At 23.8% G+C, this 17,894-nt stretch overlaps 1 protein-coding gene across 1 annotated transcript in view; it reads right to left on the minus strand.

Moving 5' to 3' along the window:
* The window catches only part of LOC111628614 (zwei Ig domain protein zig-8-like), an 86,790-nt gene that overhangs the window by 5,873 nt on the left and 63,023 nt on the right, over positions 1-17,894 (minus strand). The window contains exons 3-6 of the mRNA XM_023372445.1: positions 8,353-8,563; positions 6,286-6,582; positions 3,695-3,894; positions 1,358-1,449 (exon numbers count right to left, since the gene is read on the minus strand). Of these exons, the coding sequence (XP_023228213.1) occupies positions 3,770-3,894; positions 6,286-6,582; positions 8,353-8,563 (633 nt within the window). The 3' untranslated portion in view covers positions 1,358-1,449; positions 3,695-3,769. The remainder of the gene's footprint in view (positions 1-1,357; positions 1,450-3,694; positions 3,895-6,285; positions 6,583-8,352; positions 8,564-17,894) is intronic.

Here is a 17,894-nt window from a genome sequence, read left to right on the forward strand (position 1 = left end):
TCGTCATAACTAAGCACTATTAACCGAGGGCATTTTCTTTTTGGCAAGATATCCTTATCCCCTGAGCATTTTTCTGCATTATCATCAGATCCATGCTCTACCTTTTGCAAAAAATATGTTACTTTAGATTGCTTGCTTTTAGTTAAAAGATCTTTATAAATTTCCTTATATGGTGCTAAGCACTTAAGAATAAAGCAAATATGGAATAAGGGAAAAACGTTTGGCAACATCAAAAGCAAAAGTGTTGCAATCTGGCAACACTGAAACAAGTTTTGAGAAGTACCACATGTAGACAGAAGGCGGGAAAAGAAAATTTACATACTTTAGTACTAATAGTTCACGAAAATTATACAGGAAAATCTGATAGTACATATGTGCTCAAATGAAAAATGTCAGATGAGATATCTTTTGCACTTAAAAGCTTTATCATGTTTACTGAACTGTTGTAAGGGGATTTCCCTAATTTCAAATTAAATAAAGTTCGCTTTTAATAGTTTTTATTACTGTACATTTCATGTACGAGGGTTTTACCAAATTCTCAAACCGTGTTAGAGTGAATCCGTGCTATAGAAGTGCAGTGTTATATGGAGAATACCTGTACTTGATTGCTTCTTGTTCTTTCTCTTGTTCTTTGGAATTAAGCACAAAATTGCTATGGATAACTTATCACATCTAAACACTTTGATAGAAAAAGTAGACTTTATTTTCCATTTTTGCATTTTTTTTTTATTCAATTTCACTCTTCTATCAAATGTAAAACTAGTAAAATCTCACTAGTAAAAGGTGAAAGTACTTCATAGTCTGTTTGAGGTTTCTTCTCTAACAATTTAAAAAAAAAATAATATAAATGTGTGACATTAATATGGATCAAGTAGAAAACGTTTATGACAAATTAATTCAATGTAAACTTAAAGTAAAGCAACACATTAAAGTTTTCCCAGAGGGTAAAAGTGAAAAACGTTAGCAATATTCATTAGCAAGAGTCATCAGTGAAGCTTAATTGCATTCCTAATTATAAAGTAGAAAATGCGTGAATACTTAGTTGTCAACGCAACAAATAAGGTGACCATAATTTTAATTGTTAGCATCCCCGTTATTGCTGAAGAAAATAGTTTTATAAACACCGGGGACAAGTTTCTATTGCATTAATAATACAATCCAAAATAAATTTTACACAGTGGAATATAATAAATTTATTTTTTTAAACATTTTTTTTAATTGTTTAGTGATTCTAAAATATCAAATCTGTGGTAAACTAATGGCATTTAAAATATTTAAAATTAATTTTTTTTCTTATTAAAATCTATGTTAAGAATTTAATTTAAGAGTTTATATGCTTTTAAAAAAAAATACTTACCAGTCGTTTTTCTATAAAGTCTCATTATCCGTTTTGCTACAATAAATCATTATCATAATTGTTTCTTCTACAAAGACTTCATAACCTGTAATCTGTAATTTTAAATATTATTTTCAGTTAATTAGAATTAAAATTAATTATTTTAATTATCTTAATTTTTGCTTCGATAATTTTGTAAGATTTAAGTAAGATAATCGTTGAAATTTTATATTATTCTTCCTATCTCTTCTCTCTTTTCTTTATTTGTTTATGTTTTTTTTTATATGTTAGATTATTTACTGTGTAAATTTATGAAGAGGAAATAAATAATTCAAACGTATAAAATTCATTTATAAATAGTTTAAAATAATAAATATATATTTTTTTCGAAATTTATTATACGTGAAGAATTTTGATAAATTCGTTGAAAATTCATTGATTTATGCACCTAAAACGAGTCAATATTTTTAAATTAGTTTTTTTAATGCTAGAAAATATATATTTTTAATCTAAAAGACGAAAGATTTTTAGAATTAATTCTGAATTTTTACATAAAATTACCATTAGAAGGCGATCATCTACAAAACTCTTTCATTGAATAGGATCATAATTAGTAAGCTTATAATTTATATATAATAAATAAATATTAAGAAGCTTAATTAGTGATATAAGTTTAATTTAATAAAGAGAAAGATTTGTTGTTGTTATTATTATTATTATTATTATTATCAATAAGTTATAATGTTATACAGAATTAAGAGTTGTATACGATATTTATTGATAGAAGTTTCATACTTGAAAGGGATAACATATCTTAAAATTTGAACCATCATCAAAGTTATCATCATCAGGTAATGATTGTCTTCAGGGACCGAGAATATATAATTACCTACTTGAAATTAATTAATTGCAGATCTTGACTATCAGAAGCGAGTCGATAGAAAGAGAAACTATATCATCAGGGAGGCGATAAACAACCATTAAGTGCCACAATAATTTTAGTTTATAACATTTTATTTATGATGTAATCAATCTAAGCAATATTTAAAAAAAAAAATAATTTACAAAATATAAACAGATCTACGGATATAATTTCTAAAGAGTTAAGTTACTTGAAACATTTCCTGTTTGTTTTAATGTCATTTTATTAATTAAAGAGGTAATGTAATAAAATTTAAAACCATTAAACACTCGATATTGTGAATTTAATTGAGAACATTTTTAATTTAATTTAATTCTAATGTTNTTATTCTTCCTATCTCTTCTCTCTTTTCTTTATTTGTTTATGTTTTTTTTATATGTTAGATTATTTACTGTGTAAATTTATGAAGAGGAAATAAATAATTCAAACGTATAAAATTCATTTATAAATAGTTTAAAATAATAAATATATATTTTTTTCGAAATTTATTATACGTGAAGAATTTTGATAAATTCGTTGAAAATTCATTGATTTATGCACCTAAAACGAGTCAATATTTTTAAATTAGTTTTTTTAATGCTAGAAAATATATATTTTTAATCTAAAAGACGAAAGATTTTTAGAATTAATTCTGAATTTTTACATAAAATTACCATTAGAAGGCGATCATCTACAAAACTCTTTCATTGAATAGGATCATAATTAGTAAGCTTATAATTTATATATAATAAATAAATATTAAGAAGCTTAATTAGTGATATAAGTTTAATTTAATAAAGAGAAAGATTTGTTGTTGTTATTATTATTATTATTATTATTATCAATAAGTTATAATGTTATACAGAATTAAGAGTTGTATACGATATTTATTGATAGAAGTTTCATACTTGAAAGGGATAACATATCTTAAAATTTGAACCATCATCAAAGTTATCATCATCAGGTAATGATTGTCTTCAGGGACCGAGAATATATAATTACCTACTTGAAATTAATTAATTGCAGATCTTGACTATCAGAAGCGAGTCGATAGAAAGAGAAACTATATCATCAGGGAGGCGATAAACAACCATTAAGTGCCACAATAATTTTAGTTTATAACATTTTATTTATGATGTAATCAATCTAAGCAATATTTTAAAAAAAAATAATAATTTACAAAATATAAACAGATCTACGGATATAATTTCTAAAGAGTTAAGTTACTTGAAACAAACAGGAAATGTTTCAAGTAACATTTCCTGTTTGTTTTAATGTCATTTTATTAATTAAAGAGGTAATGTAATAAAATTTAAAACCATTAAACACTCGATATTGTGAATTTAATTGAGAACATTTTTAATTTAATTTAATTCTAATGTTAATTTGATAAATAGTATAATTTTTAATTGAATTGAAAGATTTTTAATTAGAAGTTTGTTAACGTTTACACTTACAATTTTTTGGCACTTGTTTGGACGGAATATAAAAGCCAAGTATAGGCACCTAGGTTTTCACAATAACTTGGATTGTCAGGACCTTTGATATAGTCCTAACACCAGGAATGTGTTTATAACAATCCAAATATTGCTAGTGAATCTACTACATATTGATGGAGAAGTGTTTAAATCGTGCTGTATCGCAGCTCTCTTCTCACCTATTAAAAAATATAAAAAGAAAAAAAACAAAGAAAAAACTTCATTAAAATCTTAAATATATATATATATATTTATTAGTACTTATGAATTAANTACAGTACTTTCCATTTCACACTCCGTCTAGGGATTTGTGGTGTATCCTTGCGTATAATCTGTTGTCGTTGATCATTGACTAGGGAAACGAGCAGCCGAGATAGTGATTATCATGTTACTGAACAGAAGAAGGGATTAAAACAGGATAATGTTTTATCTCACTTTGTTTATGGAAAATACTGATTTAATTTTTATGCCAGGGATCAAAAGATTCTCTATCAACTTAAATAATTTGATTTGTTACATTAAACTGGGTTTGCTTCTCTATTAATGGTACTTGTTCCTCAATGGTTATATATTATGTATTTTTGTTTTAGATTCTTTAACCGAGTTTCCCTTCTGAGAGGAACTTAATTAAGTCAGATTTCTTAAGATGAAATGTATTTTTTTTTTGTTTTATTTCTCTTTATTTATTATGTACTGTATATTATGATAATTTAGGATATTTATAAGGATGATGATTCTTCTTAATCAATCATTCTCATGGAATTATATTTGTATTGTTTATAATAATCCTTTCTGTATTTTAAGTACTTTATATACGATTTTAAGAAAATGTCTTTTTGATTATTTAGAGAATTGTTTCTATTTTATTAATCTAAAATGTATGACACTTCTTTGAGTTATAGAAAATTTACGTAATAAATTTCTTTAAAATTTTCTAAAAATTTCAATTTTTAAATAATAATTTGATTTTTATAAAACCAAAAAGTATTAAGTTTTTTCTAGTAAATTTGTTTTTATTATTTTTTTATGTTTTTCATCAAAGTAATATTTTTCAAGATGGAAATGAAAAGATCAAACGTTATTTTTCGGCATTTTTTTTAAACGTTTAAAACTAGAATTTTTAGATAATTTCATATTTTCAGAAGAAATTATTTATATTAAAGTATAAAGATTTTAAGATATTTATACAAAAAAAATTCTTTAAGTTAAATTTTAATATATATTTTTTTTCTCTTAAACTAAGCAAACAAAAATAAGAAGTAAAATAGCTACTGTTTATAGTTATAAAATTTTATATAAATTTTTACTAAAATTAAATTTTAGTTTATTTATTTTTTTCTTCAATTTAAAATACAACGAAAGTTTTTCTTTCTAGTTAGAATATTTTCAGCAAAGAAAATAAAATCAGAATTTTATTTTCTTTGCTGAACTTACGCTTTCTTGCTTATTTTTAGAATTTTTATAAATAAGAATATTTATAATTGTTTAGCTCCTACTCACCAAAGAAAAAAAAATCAAAATAATAACTAGGAAGTCTACCAAACAAGATTTTCCTAATAAAATTTAAGAAAAATATTATATAAATATACATATATACATACACACATTGATTTAGTAGAAAATAAACATTCTCTTTCTATTCTTTTTCTCTTGGTAAGTTACATTTGTATGCCATTTCAGAAATTTTTAGATAATTTAAGATAAAAATATTGTTTATTTTTTTATGGCATTTGAAAATTCTATATATATATATTTATAAAATGATGATAATTCTGTAAATTTATTTAAGTTTTATCTCGATAAAATTTTAATTACCTTATTAATATTCACAGCAAATGTTTAGATAAATAGGATAAGATAAAGAAAATCTTGGGTTTAATGCAAACTATTCATGAACTCTTGCCAACATTAAACGAGTAAAAAGCTAAAAAGCTCATTAGTTTGTAATTACTACTAAAGTTGTTAACAAAGAGTCTAACAAGAATAAAATATGGAAAATTCCTTATTCAATTTTGTCATATTATTTAGGTGAATAATGAAAGACCAATTAAAAATTCGGTATCTTTTCCACCCCCTTTAATTTCAAGCTTGTTTATAATTATTTCTAATTAAGTTTTAAGTTGTGAAAGAGAATATTTTACTATTTATTCAACCAACTAAGTCATTTATATTAAAGAGAATGAAAAAAGGAAGAAGAAAAATTTATTTTTTTTTAAATTTTTTTATGATTAAATTAAACGATATTCAGATAAATCTGATAATTTCTACCATTCGAATTTGTGTGATTTAAACGTAAAGACGATCATTAACGAAGGAGTGTTTCAGTTTGTGTTAAATAAGCATAATTTTCGAGCTAATAAAATTATAAATGATGATGATTTTTTATGATTTTTAACCAATTAAAAAGCTTTTTAGTTAAGCGATTAGGAGAAGTTCTTAAAGATTAAAAAAATAGTAGATTTTATTTATTAAATAATTTACTGTAAGTTAGAGAATATATATATATATATTTATTAGTACTTATGAATTAAGAAAAGTGAAAAAAATATAAATATATATAAAATTAGTACCATTGAGAACATGTACACTGATGCTCGTAGCATCAGCATTCGAAGGACCACAGGTATAGTTTCCTGAGTCAATAGGTTGAGCATTGGTGATATATAGACGACTTATAGCTGTATCTTCTCCTGCCTTTTGTAGGTTAATCTCCCCCCGTGTAGAGTCATAGTTAATCATTCTGTCGTTGTGATACCAAAAGACGAAAGCAGGAGGTTCTGGACTTTGGTTTATCAGACAAGTCAAGTTGATAGAACTACCTGTTTTGACGTACAGATCTGGTGATTCGCGGATAGAAGCTTTAGGAACTGTATACAAAAAAAGAAAAAAAAACAGGAAGAAAACTATATAATTATCAAAGATAGAAAGAGAGAAATACCATTTTCCCTTGAGGTACGAAAACAAATTAAAGAACTAGTTCAATATAGTAAACATTATGTATTAATTTACTGTAGATACTGACAAAACAATAAGTTTTCTATAACCTTTAGGGAAAGTTAGTAATCTAGTAATGAGAAGAAAAAGAAACCTTTAACAAATAAGAAAATATAACGTCTTCATAAAATATATAGGCTATATAAAAATTCTATACAATAATTTTCTTATCTGATTACTGTAGAAGAAGGGATTAAGAATTTCTTCTACCATATTGCACTTCTGTTGGCTTTATTAAAATATAATTAACTTATCTAACATTTATATATATACAAATGTATTAAAAATAAGCATCTTATTAATTTATAGAAGAATAGTTAATAAAGTTTAATTTATCAAGAATTAAAAATAAAACGTTTAAAACAGATCTATCAATGGCTTAAATTGTTAAAATAACAAAATTATTTTAATTGTAATTTCCTTTAAAAGATAGATCATTAAAAAAAATAAATTACCGACACTTTATTTGACAAGACAACACATAGTTTGAAGGGTGTTTTTTTTGTTTTTTAATTTTTTTTTCTTTAACAGAGAATTAAAATAGAGGGAAGAGAATGTAAATGGATAGTAAACGTTGTGATTTGGAGTGCATTTATGCACATTAGAGTAGGTCCGAAGCTTGGAAAGTGTCCAGAACTGTACTATAGAAAATAGCAATCGATACAGACAGGTTTGGAGACTGAAGGAATTGATTGCAGGATTAGTAAAAGAGGATCAATTGAGAGTGATGCAACGTTAGTTTCAATAGGAAAATCAATGAAACGAGTTGAAACAAAAATTGAAAAATTATTATTATGTTTTTTTTTTTACTTAAAAATTGACAGCTTACCCTTTTTTCTCATTGAAAGTGCTTCAATGATCTTTCAATTAACCAAACCTGAATAGCTTATTGTGTTAAATCTGTTGACCAAGAAGCAAACTTAGAAAAACTTAAGTTTGCCATTCATTCATTCAGTGAATTATTGAATGAAGACTTAAATAAATGTTGCATTGGTTTGACAAAACACAAGAAATTAGATTGTAACGTTTCCTAAGAAAATTTATTATAAGATGAAAATGTTTAAACAAAAGTTTCTTTTTTAGGCTTAACTCATCAAAATAAGTAAGTTATTTGATTTGTAATTGCAACAAATTCTGCCTGTTATGTATAACATTGTTAATTGTATGCATATTTTGTATTAATTTATTAGGGTTTTAAATGTTGTTATATTGAATTTCAGATACTGGTAATAGGAGGATCGTTTGGTTTAAAACAGTTCACGTCTTTGAGATACGAATTCCAGAGGAGTGGCTTCGTAAGTATAGTAAATTGATTGATGATGACAGGAATTTTTATTCTTGTCATGTATTAAAGAATATACTGATTCTTGAACAATTTCTTTAAAATATTACAAAATTTTACAGGAAATGTTTTATTTCACCATAATGTTAGTTAGTTATAGAACATAATGAGAATTTTATAACATTTACAGAAAACAAGATAGTTTATCTGAATTAGCATATTCTAAATATTTGAATAACAATCANGGCTAAGAACTTATAATTGATATTAATTTAAACGGCAACAAATTAAATTAGCTTTCTAAGATCACATTATAAGTTTGAATTGAATCAAATTTATAGAAGTAATAAGATTAACTTACCTACAACAGTGAGAAACACAAACAAACTAATGAGAGGATGCGTGTTCACTTGACATTCGTATAGACCAGCATCCGATAACTGTGCCAACTGCAGCTTTAGAATCCAATCGTCTGAACGTTCCATATGAACAGCCTGGAAGCGATCATCTGATGTATATGTAACCAGTCCAACTGTTAACACATGGAAATCTCTTCTTCTGATCCATGACACCTGAAAATGACAGTACGTTGGTTAGCAAACAATTTTGACGTCTATCATTTTCTCGCTTCTTAATACGACTCTATAGAATGAGAACATTAGCCTCTCCAGCAAATTAACCGCTCTCTTTGCTAGACATAGTAATGTGTTTACGTCTGACTACGAATCAATGTTCCCCTTCCATCATTGTCGCTGTAGCCTTTAGCAGAAAAGTATAATTTGTGGCATTTAATAGTCACTCACTGAGTTTAATAGAAACTAAGTGAGCTTGCTGAAAGTCTTATAAATCTTCATAAACTGCACCCACTTCATTTTATAATTATCTTTTAAATATAAAACTCGTTTAAGTGGGTTGAAGTTTTAACTGAGAAGAAACTTTTGAGGAAATTTATTTTAAGATTTATTAAAATTAGATGTAAATTTCTAAATTATGCTTATTTGTTTTAATCGTAATTATTATATATGATATGTTTATATCATGATTTAAGTTTGTTGCGATTATGGTGAGTTACAGAAATGGGATGGAGTAATATTGTATGTTACATTATGCGAGATGGCGTCTAATTTTTGATAGATTAGATTAACTAGAATTAAATAGAATTATATAAAGTTAGATAGACAAACTGACGGTCTATCTGAAAGATTAGAGAACTGGGTAGACTAGTTTAGTAACGTGTTAAACTGTAGTAAGATTACCATGCTGACGTCTAAGATATTCTAGCGTATCTATACTAGATATGGTAACACACACCCGAAATTTTGATATGTAGAAGTAATTTTAAGCAAGATTTAGATAAATTGTCATGTAAAATTATATGGATAGGAGTACGAATCGTAAAATGTCATTTTGTTAGATAATCAAATAAATCTAAGGTGAGGTTGTGTGAGATTATGTAAGATTAGATAGCCTGAGGTAACATTTAGCTCAGATAGCTTAGCTGAAGATAACTGAAGTAGCATTATGTTAAAGTTAGATAGACTAGGATAATAATATCTATCTAATCCTACCTGAGATAATAGTGTTTCAGGTAGGATTAGATAGATAGAAATATAATTGTATTTATATATATATATATAAGATTAGGCATTGCAGTATTCATTTTTCAATAAATTCTTGAAATAAATTAAATGATTTATGAGTAAATAAACAAGATATGAAACATAAATTCTAGCTTTTAAATCATATAGCTTAATTCATAATTGAGAAGGTATGATGTGCTTTGCCTGGAAGCCGAACCATTTTCCTTAAATGCAAAACGAATGTAAAGTTCTAGCCGATACACAACATTAGATAATCTTCTATCTTAATGTGACTCGAGAAGTAGATAAATTTGAATTAGTTTTGGGTTAAATTAAGTAAAATTAAATAGAACGAGATAACATTATCCCATATAAAACAGATGAAAACGTAAGTAGATGAGAACGTTACGTTCAGTAAATATTTCGGAGATTCGGTGGCTTTTAAATTAATAATATTTTAAAATATATTTATTTTATAAATTAATTTACTAATTTTTAAATTGTTTTAAACAAAATTATTAAATATTATTAATAATATTTCAAAATATAAAGTGAGAAGCAAAGGCGAAACTGAGCAAAGATTCCCTTTATACACGATAATATATTATGTTTAGTAGTATTAGTTTACATAGAAGTTAAATTAGTTTGGACTGGATTAGGTATGTTTGTCTTCTACTAGTTTAATTTGTGATGGCTTAATTATCAAAATTCAAATTAGAAAATTTTAAAATTAAAATAAGTTGAAATAATGCCAAAACTTTATTCGTGTAACGCAATAAAAATATTAAAAAATAATAATAATAATAAGGTAAAGCAATAAAATTTTATTAGACTATTCAAAAGTAACTTTATTCGTTACTAATTTTTTGTAAGGAAAATTTAAATTTATAAAATTTCAATTATAATTATTAAAGATAATAAAAATCCAGTACGTTTATTAATACGTATACGAATTAAGTTTTCATTTTTTTTTCTTCTTCTTCTTTATGATCCCGAAGATTCTTTTCTTAATTAATTTGTAAAATTTTTAATATTATTATTATTATTATTTTTAACTTTTTGTCGACGTTACTTATTTTATCCATCGATTTTCTAAGTGGTTTTTCGCAGTTTTGGTTGCTTCTATCCGCAACAAAGACATTCTTTCACTCCTACTGTGGTGGTTACTAAATAAAGTAGACTTCCATCATCCCTGCCAATTTTCCTTTCTTAAAATTGATCCCCATGTATCACAGTAGTGTAACTTCGAATAATGCAATCGGTTTTTATTCAAAAAATCATCTTACAGCTTAAGTAACTTGACTGCTTATTTTTTCATTTGTAAAACCCCATTCATTGTCTACATGTAATTAAGTTTTATGGATTCTTCTGCAACTATCGAAGACTTTGGTTGTAAAAATACTGTAATTTACTAACAAAAGAAACGTTTCTTATATAATTTTTTTTCCTTCTTCTTCTTCTTCTTCATTTTCTTTTACTCTTTATCAATAGTTTCTGTTTTAATGTTATACATGAATTTTTTTTTAATTTTTTTTTATTTTTAAACTTTCTTTTTAAGTCATAAAAAAACAGACAATTGCTTTTCTGATAATGTTGACTACAAATATACATTTTTTTTTTTTCAAAATTTCTTTAAAAAATTATCATGATTACAACATAACATTAAATAAATTTATGTAAATTCGCAACTCTTTTGCATACGTAATATTAAAGATTTTTAATAATTTGTGATTTTGCATGTAGTTTTTATCTTAAAGAATATTTTAAATTACAAAAAATAAGTACAAAAAAATATATATACTAAAATATAATAACTTGGTTTACGTATTAAAATATTCTCATGTGAATACTTTCTACATTTATTTGTATCAGTTAAAGAACAAATTGTATAAATTTTCTAAAACTTCATAAAAATTTCAGACATTATTTTAGTAATAATAATAATTTAAATTTTTTAAATTTTATATCTAATAATAAATTTTTATCTTTTAAAATGAATGATAAAAAAAATGTTTAATTTAACTATCAACATCAGGATATATTTCTTTACTCTTCCAACTCTCCAAATCGATTAAATTAAAAATAATTTTATATAGTTAATTCTTTAAAAGTTTTTTATTATTATTTTAATTTCTTGTCGTAGATTTTAATATATTCTTAGCAAAAGAAGTTTTGCTTAATTAAAGATATTATGCAGGAAACTATAGAAAGAAAGAAGTAAAATGTAAACAAAGACAACAATATAAAGTACCAACAAAACTAGTACAATTTAGAAAATCGTTAATAACTTAATCCAACTTTCTAAACTGGATGCCAAATAACAATTGTGCGTAATACTCCCAGTAGATGCCATTATTGTACACAGAAGAGACTGAAGTGAATTCGAACCACACTTTGATCAAACATTAGACTACAGTATTGGCTCTAAGGTATCTACAAGAGCAATCATTTAAGCGAGGTAAAAGGAAAAAAAAGGAAAAAAAAAGTTTGCCATAATTATTCCCTTGAGAAATAAACTTTCCTGAGTAGTTCTTTAAACGATATCGCTATTTACCTCTTCCAGATCTTGAAATCGAATTGCTCTGCTAGTCCAAAGTAGCAACACACCAAGAAACGTGCTGGAGAGTTTTCTATACAGAATTCCTTAATGGGAGTATTAGAAAGCTCGTAATGTACAGTTTGAGAAAATGTAAGATAGCATTTCTATTTTCCTGTATTGTTCAAAAAATGTTGAAAAAATAAAATTAATAAAAAAATTTTTTTTATTTTTCTTCTTCCATAAGAAACTGAATTGATTGTATCACTTATTTTCTTTCAGAAATTGTATTTTATATATATATATTTTTATTTCTTTTACTTCAAAAATTTTAAGTATAAAAATTGAAAGATTGTATAGGCCTATATGTATTTTATAAATAAAGTTATATTTTATTTTATTATTAAATTAAATATATTAATATTTAATCATTTGGAAAATTTCCTCTCTTTTAATATATATTACTGGATTAAAAAAAAATTTAATTTTTTTTTTACAATTGCGTTATACTTTTACTGTTTTTGTGTAGTGATGTGTTAATGGAAATATTCTATACTTTAATTAGTAACGCAAGACTTGCAAACCGTTTATTCATACAACAATCTACTACACTTCTTTCATTCTTTGACAGTATGCAATTGGGGTTATCATCCCTCATCAGTTGTCACTTAAGTGCTGCAAATAATACCTACAACAATCAGATTCAATACAGTAAAAAAGCACATTGTTTTGCTTACATTTCTTTCTGTTTTTTTTTTAAATATTTTTTACATTCATTAACAATTTTCCTTTAATCTTGTAAAGTTGTAAGATTGAAAGATTAAAGTGTTAAATTAGTTTGGACTGGATTAGGTATGTTTGTCTTCTACTAGTTTAATTTGTGATGGCTTAATTATCAAAATTCAAATTAGAAAATTTTAAAATTAAAATAAGTTGAAATAATGCCAAAACTTTATTCGTGTAACGCAATAAAAATATTAAAAAATAATAATAATAATAAGGTAAAGCAATAAAATTTTATTAGACTATTCAAAAGTAACTTTATTCGTTACTAATTTTTTGTAAGGAAAATTTAAATTTATAAAATTTCAATTATAATTATTAAAGATAATAAAAATCCAGTACGTTTATTAATACGTATACGAATTAAGTTTTCATTTTTTTTTCTTCTTCTTCTTTATGATCCCGAAGATTCTTTTCTTAATTAATTTGTAAAATTTTTAATATTATTATTATTATTATTTTTAACTTTTTGTCGACGTTACTTATTTTATCCATCGATTTTCTAAGTGGTTTTTCGCAGTTTTGGTTGCTTCTATCCGCAACAAAGACATTCTTTCACTCCTACTGTGGTGGTTACTAAATAAAGTAGACTTCCATCATCCCTGCCAATTTTCCTTTCTTAAAATTGATCCCCATGTATCACAGTAGTGTAACTTCGAATAATGCAATCGGTTTTTATTCAAAAAATCATCTTACAGCTTAAGTAACTTGACTGCTTATTTTTTCATTTGTAAAACCCCATTCATTGTCTACATGTAATTAAGTTTTATGGATTCTTCTGCAACTATCGAAGACTTTGGTTGTAAAAATACTGTAATTTACTAACAAAAGAAACGTTTCTTATATAATTTTTTTTCCTTCTTCTTCTTCTTCTTCATTTTCTTTTACTCTTTATCAATAGTTTCTGTTTTAATGTTATACATGAATTTTTTTTTAATTTTTTTTTATTTTTAAACTTTCTTTTTAAGTCATAAAAAAACAGACAATTGCTTTTCTGATAATGTTGACTACAAATATACATTTTTTTTTTTTCAAAATTTCTTTAAAAAATTATCATGATTACAACATAACATTAAATAAATTTATGTAAATTCGCAACTCTTTTGCATACGTAATATTAAAGATTTTTAATAATTTGTGATTTTGCATGTAGTTTTTATCTTAAAGAATATTTTAAATTACAAAAAATAAGTACAAAAAAATATATATACTAAAATATAATAACTTGGTTTACGTATTAAAATATTCTCATGTGAATACTTTCTACATTTATTTGTATCAGTTAAAGAACAAATTGTATAAATTTTCTAAAACTTCATAAAAATTTCAGACATTATTTTAGTAATAATAATAATTTAAATTTNGAAAAAAAAAAAAATATATATATATATATAAACCTTCTCAGTGTTGATCTCTTATCTTCTTCTTTTCCTATCTGTCAACGTCTTTGCTTGTCGTAGATGTGATGGTTGCAATCTGATGCCAAACTGCTTTCTATTGGTTCAGAAAGTAGAGAAAATAAAGAAAAAATCGGCACCAAGTCTAGAAGTACGACATAAGCTATTTTTATAGATAATATGTAAGAGTTTTTGTCTGAAGCCGTGAAGATTTAAATACGAATGTATAGGATATAAAGCTCAGCTTAGTCGACATTTATCTTTCTTTTTTTCTTATTGTGTATGTTAGTCTTTATCAAATGGATAGATTTTTGCCTTCTTTGTCTCAAGTAGATTCCCTTTGCCCAGGAGAGCGATAACTTTCGAGTAGTAAATGTGACAGAAACAACTTGATACTTCTAAGAACAGTACCTATTGACAAGGCGGAATTGCCTATTCTGTATGGATAGAATAATCCCAAAGATGTGACTGAAATGACAATTTGACAAAGGACTACAAGTTTCTTTTTTATGATGTTATAAAGAAAAATAGCTTATTTAGTGCATATGGAAAAATTGTAAGCACTTACCAAATTCTATCTTTCTACCTTGTTTATACGTTAACAACTTTGTAACAACATCGAGTTAAGATGTTAATGCTTAAATTAAATATGTAATTTTATATTAAACCTACTAATTAATTAAAAAGTATATTACAACAGTATTAAATTTATATAAAACATACGAAACTAATTGATATCTCCTGAATAATGTAGACTTTGCTACCATTAAAATTGCTTAATATTAAATATTTTAAATGTATTTATTATAAATTCTTGTTAATAAACTGTTAAATAATCTTATTTATAAGCATATAAAACCCATTCATCAAAAAATTATGTAACTTAATATATAAACAAATTAGATACTGTTATAGATAAAACAGCATAAAATTTGTTATAAATTTCATAAATTACACAGAAGGAAGTAAATTAATCATATCAATAACTTATTTAAATTTATTTTTATATATTTTCATACTTGATTGATACGGTTATATCAAAAAATTTCTGAGGAAATAAATATTCTTGTAGAATATGTCAAGCAAAAGAGAAGTGAGATGAATAATGTAGAATATTTTAATAAAAATTATCCTTATATATATATAAATATTTTTCTAATAAAAAAGCACGTGAAAATAAACTAAAATACAAAAAAAAGTTAAATAATTTAGCATAAAATAAACTTTTAAAGGAACATATGAGTAACTAAAGAAACAATATTTCATATCAAAATTGAAATCATCCTGAAGAAAAAAAATTCATTTTTAATATATTCAACAATCAAAAATAAATATAATAAAGAAGTTTTCCTCTTCTTTTTTTTATTCTCCTGCTTTTAACTTTGACTATTGAATATAAATTTTCTTTACTAAAGTAAATTTTATACAATTCTGAGCTTTATGTAATACGAATTGGAAACAAATGGATATTTGAAATATTTAAATTTATGTATTTTAATTCGGAAGAAAAACGAGTTTCTGTTGGTTCTTTTTATTTATTTATTTATTTGCTTGCTGATTTAAATATTGTATCCTCAGTTACACGGTTTATTCAAATAATCTGTTACTGAATAAATATACTGATATAGATGAATTCTAATAACCTAACATTGTGTAAATAAAATTCATAGCTAGCAATTTAAAACTTAAAAGATATTTTATTCTAAAAATTATATATTAAATTAAACATTTAATATCTATAACATTTATTTATTTAAAAAATTATAAGCGTAGACATTCGTTAATTACTTACACATGCAATAATTACGAGCAAATTTAGAAGTTATTTTATTTTAAAATAGTAAAAATTATATATTAAATTAAAAATTTAACATCTTTGTTATTAATTTATAAACATTTTAAAATTATTTATTAATTAATTATACAAAAGAGAACATTATCAAAAATCTTCCTTTAGGAAGACGAATAATTTGATAATTTTAATGTTGTGTTTATTGAAATTTATTTCATATTATAGCTCTTAAGATATTATAATTGGTTGGAAACTGAAATTTGATGAGGAAATTAAAGGTTAAAATGTCATATAAACAATACATCTGATAATATTTATATGTCTTAACATGAACTGAATGCTCGATATTGTATGTTGATGTTAAAGGATTCAAGTATGGAAAACTATTAAAGTGACTAAATTTATAGATGTAAACAAGTTAAATTCATGGAAAATAAGAAGAAATTCACTAAAATTTATTCATTTTATTTATATATCAGCATGGTTAGAGAGAATTTAAAAATCAATAAAATTTCTAGTAATTTTTTATATAGAGATTTAAGAATTAAATTGTTATTAAAATATAGAAATTATTTTAAATAATAACATTATAGTATCCTAATTAACGAATTTATTTATTTAAATAAATAAATTTCTGTTATATAAAGATATATTTGGATTATTTATTTATCAATTAAAGAATTAAAAAAAAAACTATTAAAGCTATCAAATTTTCATCTTTGTTTAGGTTACTTTATAATTTAATTATTAAAGCACATATAAAAATTTTAAAATAATATAAATTAATATTTTGTTAATAAAAATATATTCTTCGTTCCCTTTATGCAAGTGAATAAATCGAAATTTAGATAATTATAATAATAATAATAATTAAGAAAGTGAACTAAAGAAAAACACGTCATTGTATTTTAGAGAAAATTTCAATTAAAATTAACTAATTAAATTTAGAAATTATTATACATTTAATTTTAAAAAATAAAAATACATGTTATTCTCTTATCAACAAAATTAATAATTAATAAATATGAAAGAAAACAAATTTTATAGATCAATTATTTTGTAATTCCACAGATTTATGTTCATTCAACTATATCATGCATTTTATTAATATAATTTAGTTTATTAAATGAAATATTATTAAAAGGAAAAAAAAACAAAAATCATTTCTAAATAACATCATGTTTGATCCACAAAAATCTGTTAAATTAATTAGTAAAAACTAATTAAGTTATCTAATAAATTTGAATTAATTTTTCTAATTCTAATATAAAAATATATAAGGAAAAGTAATTTAGTTATATCAAGTTTAATGAAGTAAATAAATAAATATATATATATATTTATATTTAACTTATTAATTTATTTATTTAATAAAAAATGATTAAATTTTAAAAAATAAATTTAAAAATTACCCTTGCTGGAAAAAGTTTTTAAATATTAATTTTTTTTATATTTATTTATCTTATGTAGATAAAGTAAAGCTAGGATAGGAAAAAGAAATAGCTCCCTAAATAACAAGAAAATCTTTTAAAAAATGCAAATTAGAGATTCAGAGTAAGATTTAGACTTAATTTATAATATATAATAAGGAATGGAGGCTCTTTCCTATACAAAATTATAATGCTAAGATGCTCTTTCTTTTTATTAAATAATATAGTAGAAAAGAATTTTCCTTTGCCAATATAGCAAAAGAATCCCTTCCATTCGATTAAACATTATAGTGTAAGAGGCATTACCTTCTACTAAATATTATTAAGATATTACGTTTAAAAATAAAACAATATTTGTCGTTGAATAATAAGAAAACAAAATATA

This window comes from Centruroides sculpturatus, unplaced genomic scaffold (genome assembly GCF_000671375.1).
Source record: "Centruroides sculpturatus isolate CEXI.00-Female unplaced genomic scaffold, Cexi_2.0 scaffold34, whole genome shotgun sequence".
Classification (NCBI taxonomy): Eukaryota; Metazoa; Arthropoda; class Arachnida; order Scorpiones; family Buthidae; genus Centruroides; species Centruroides sculpturatus.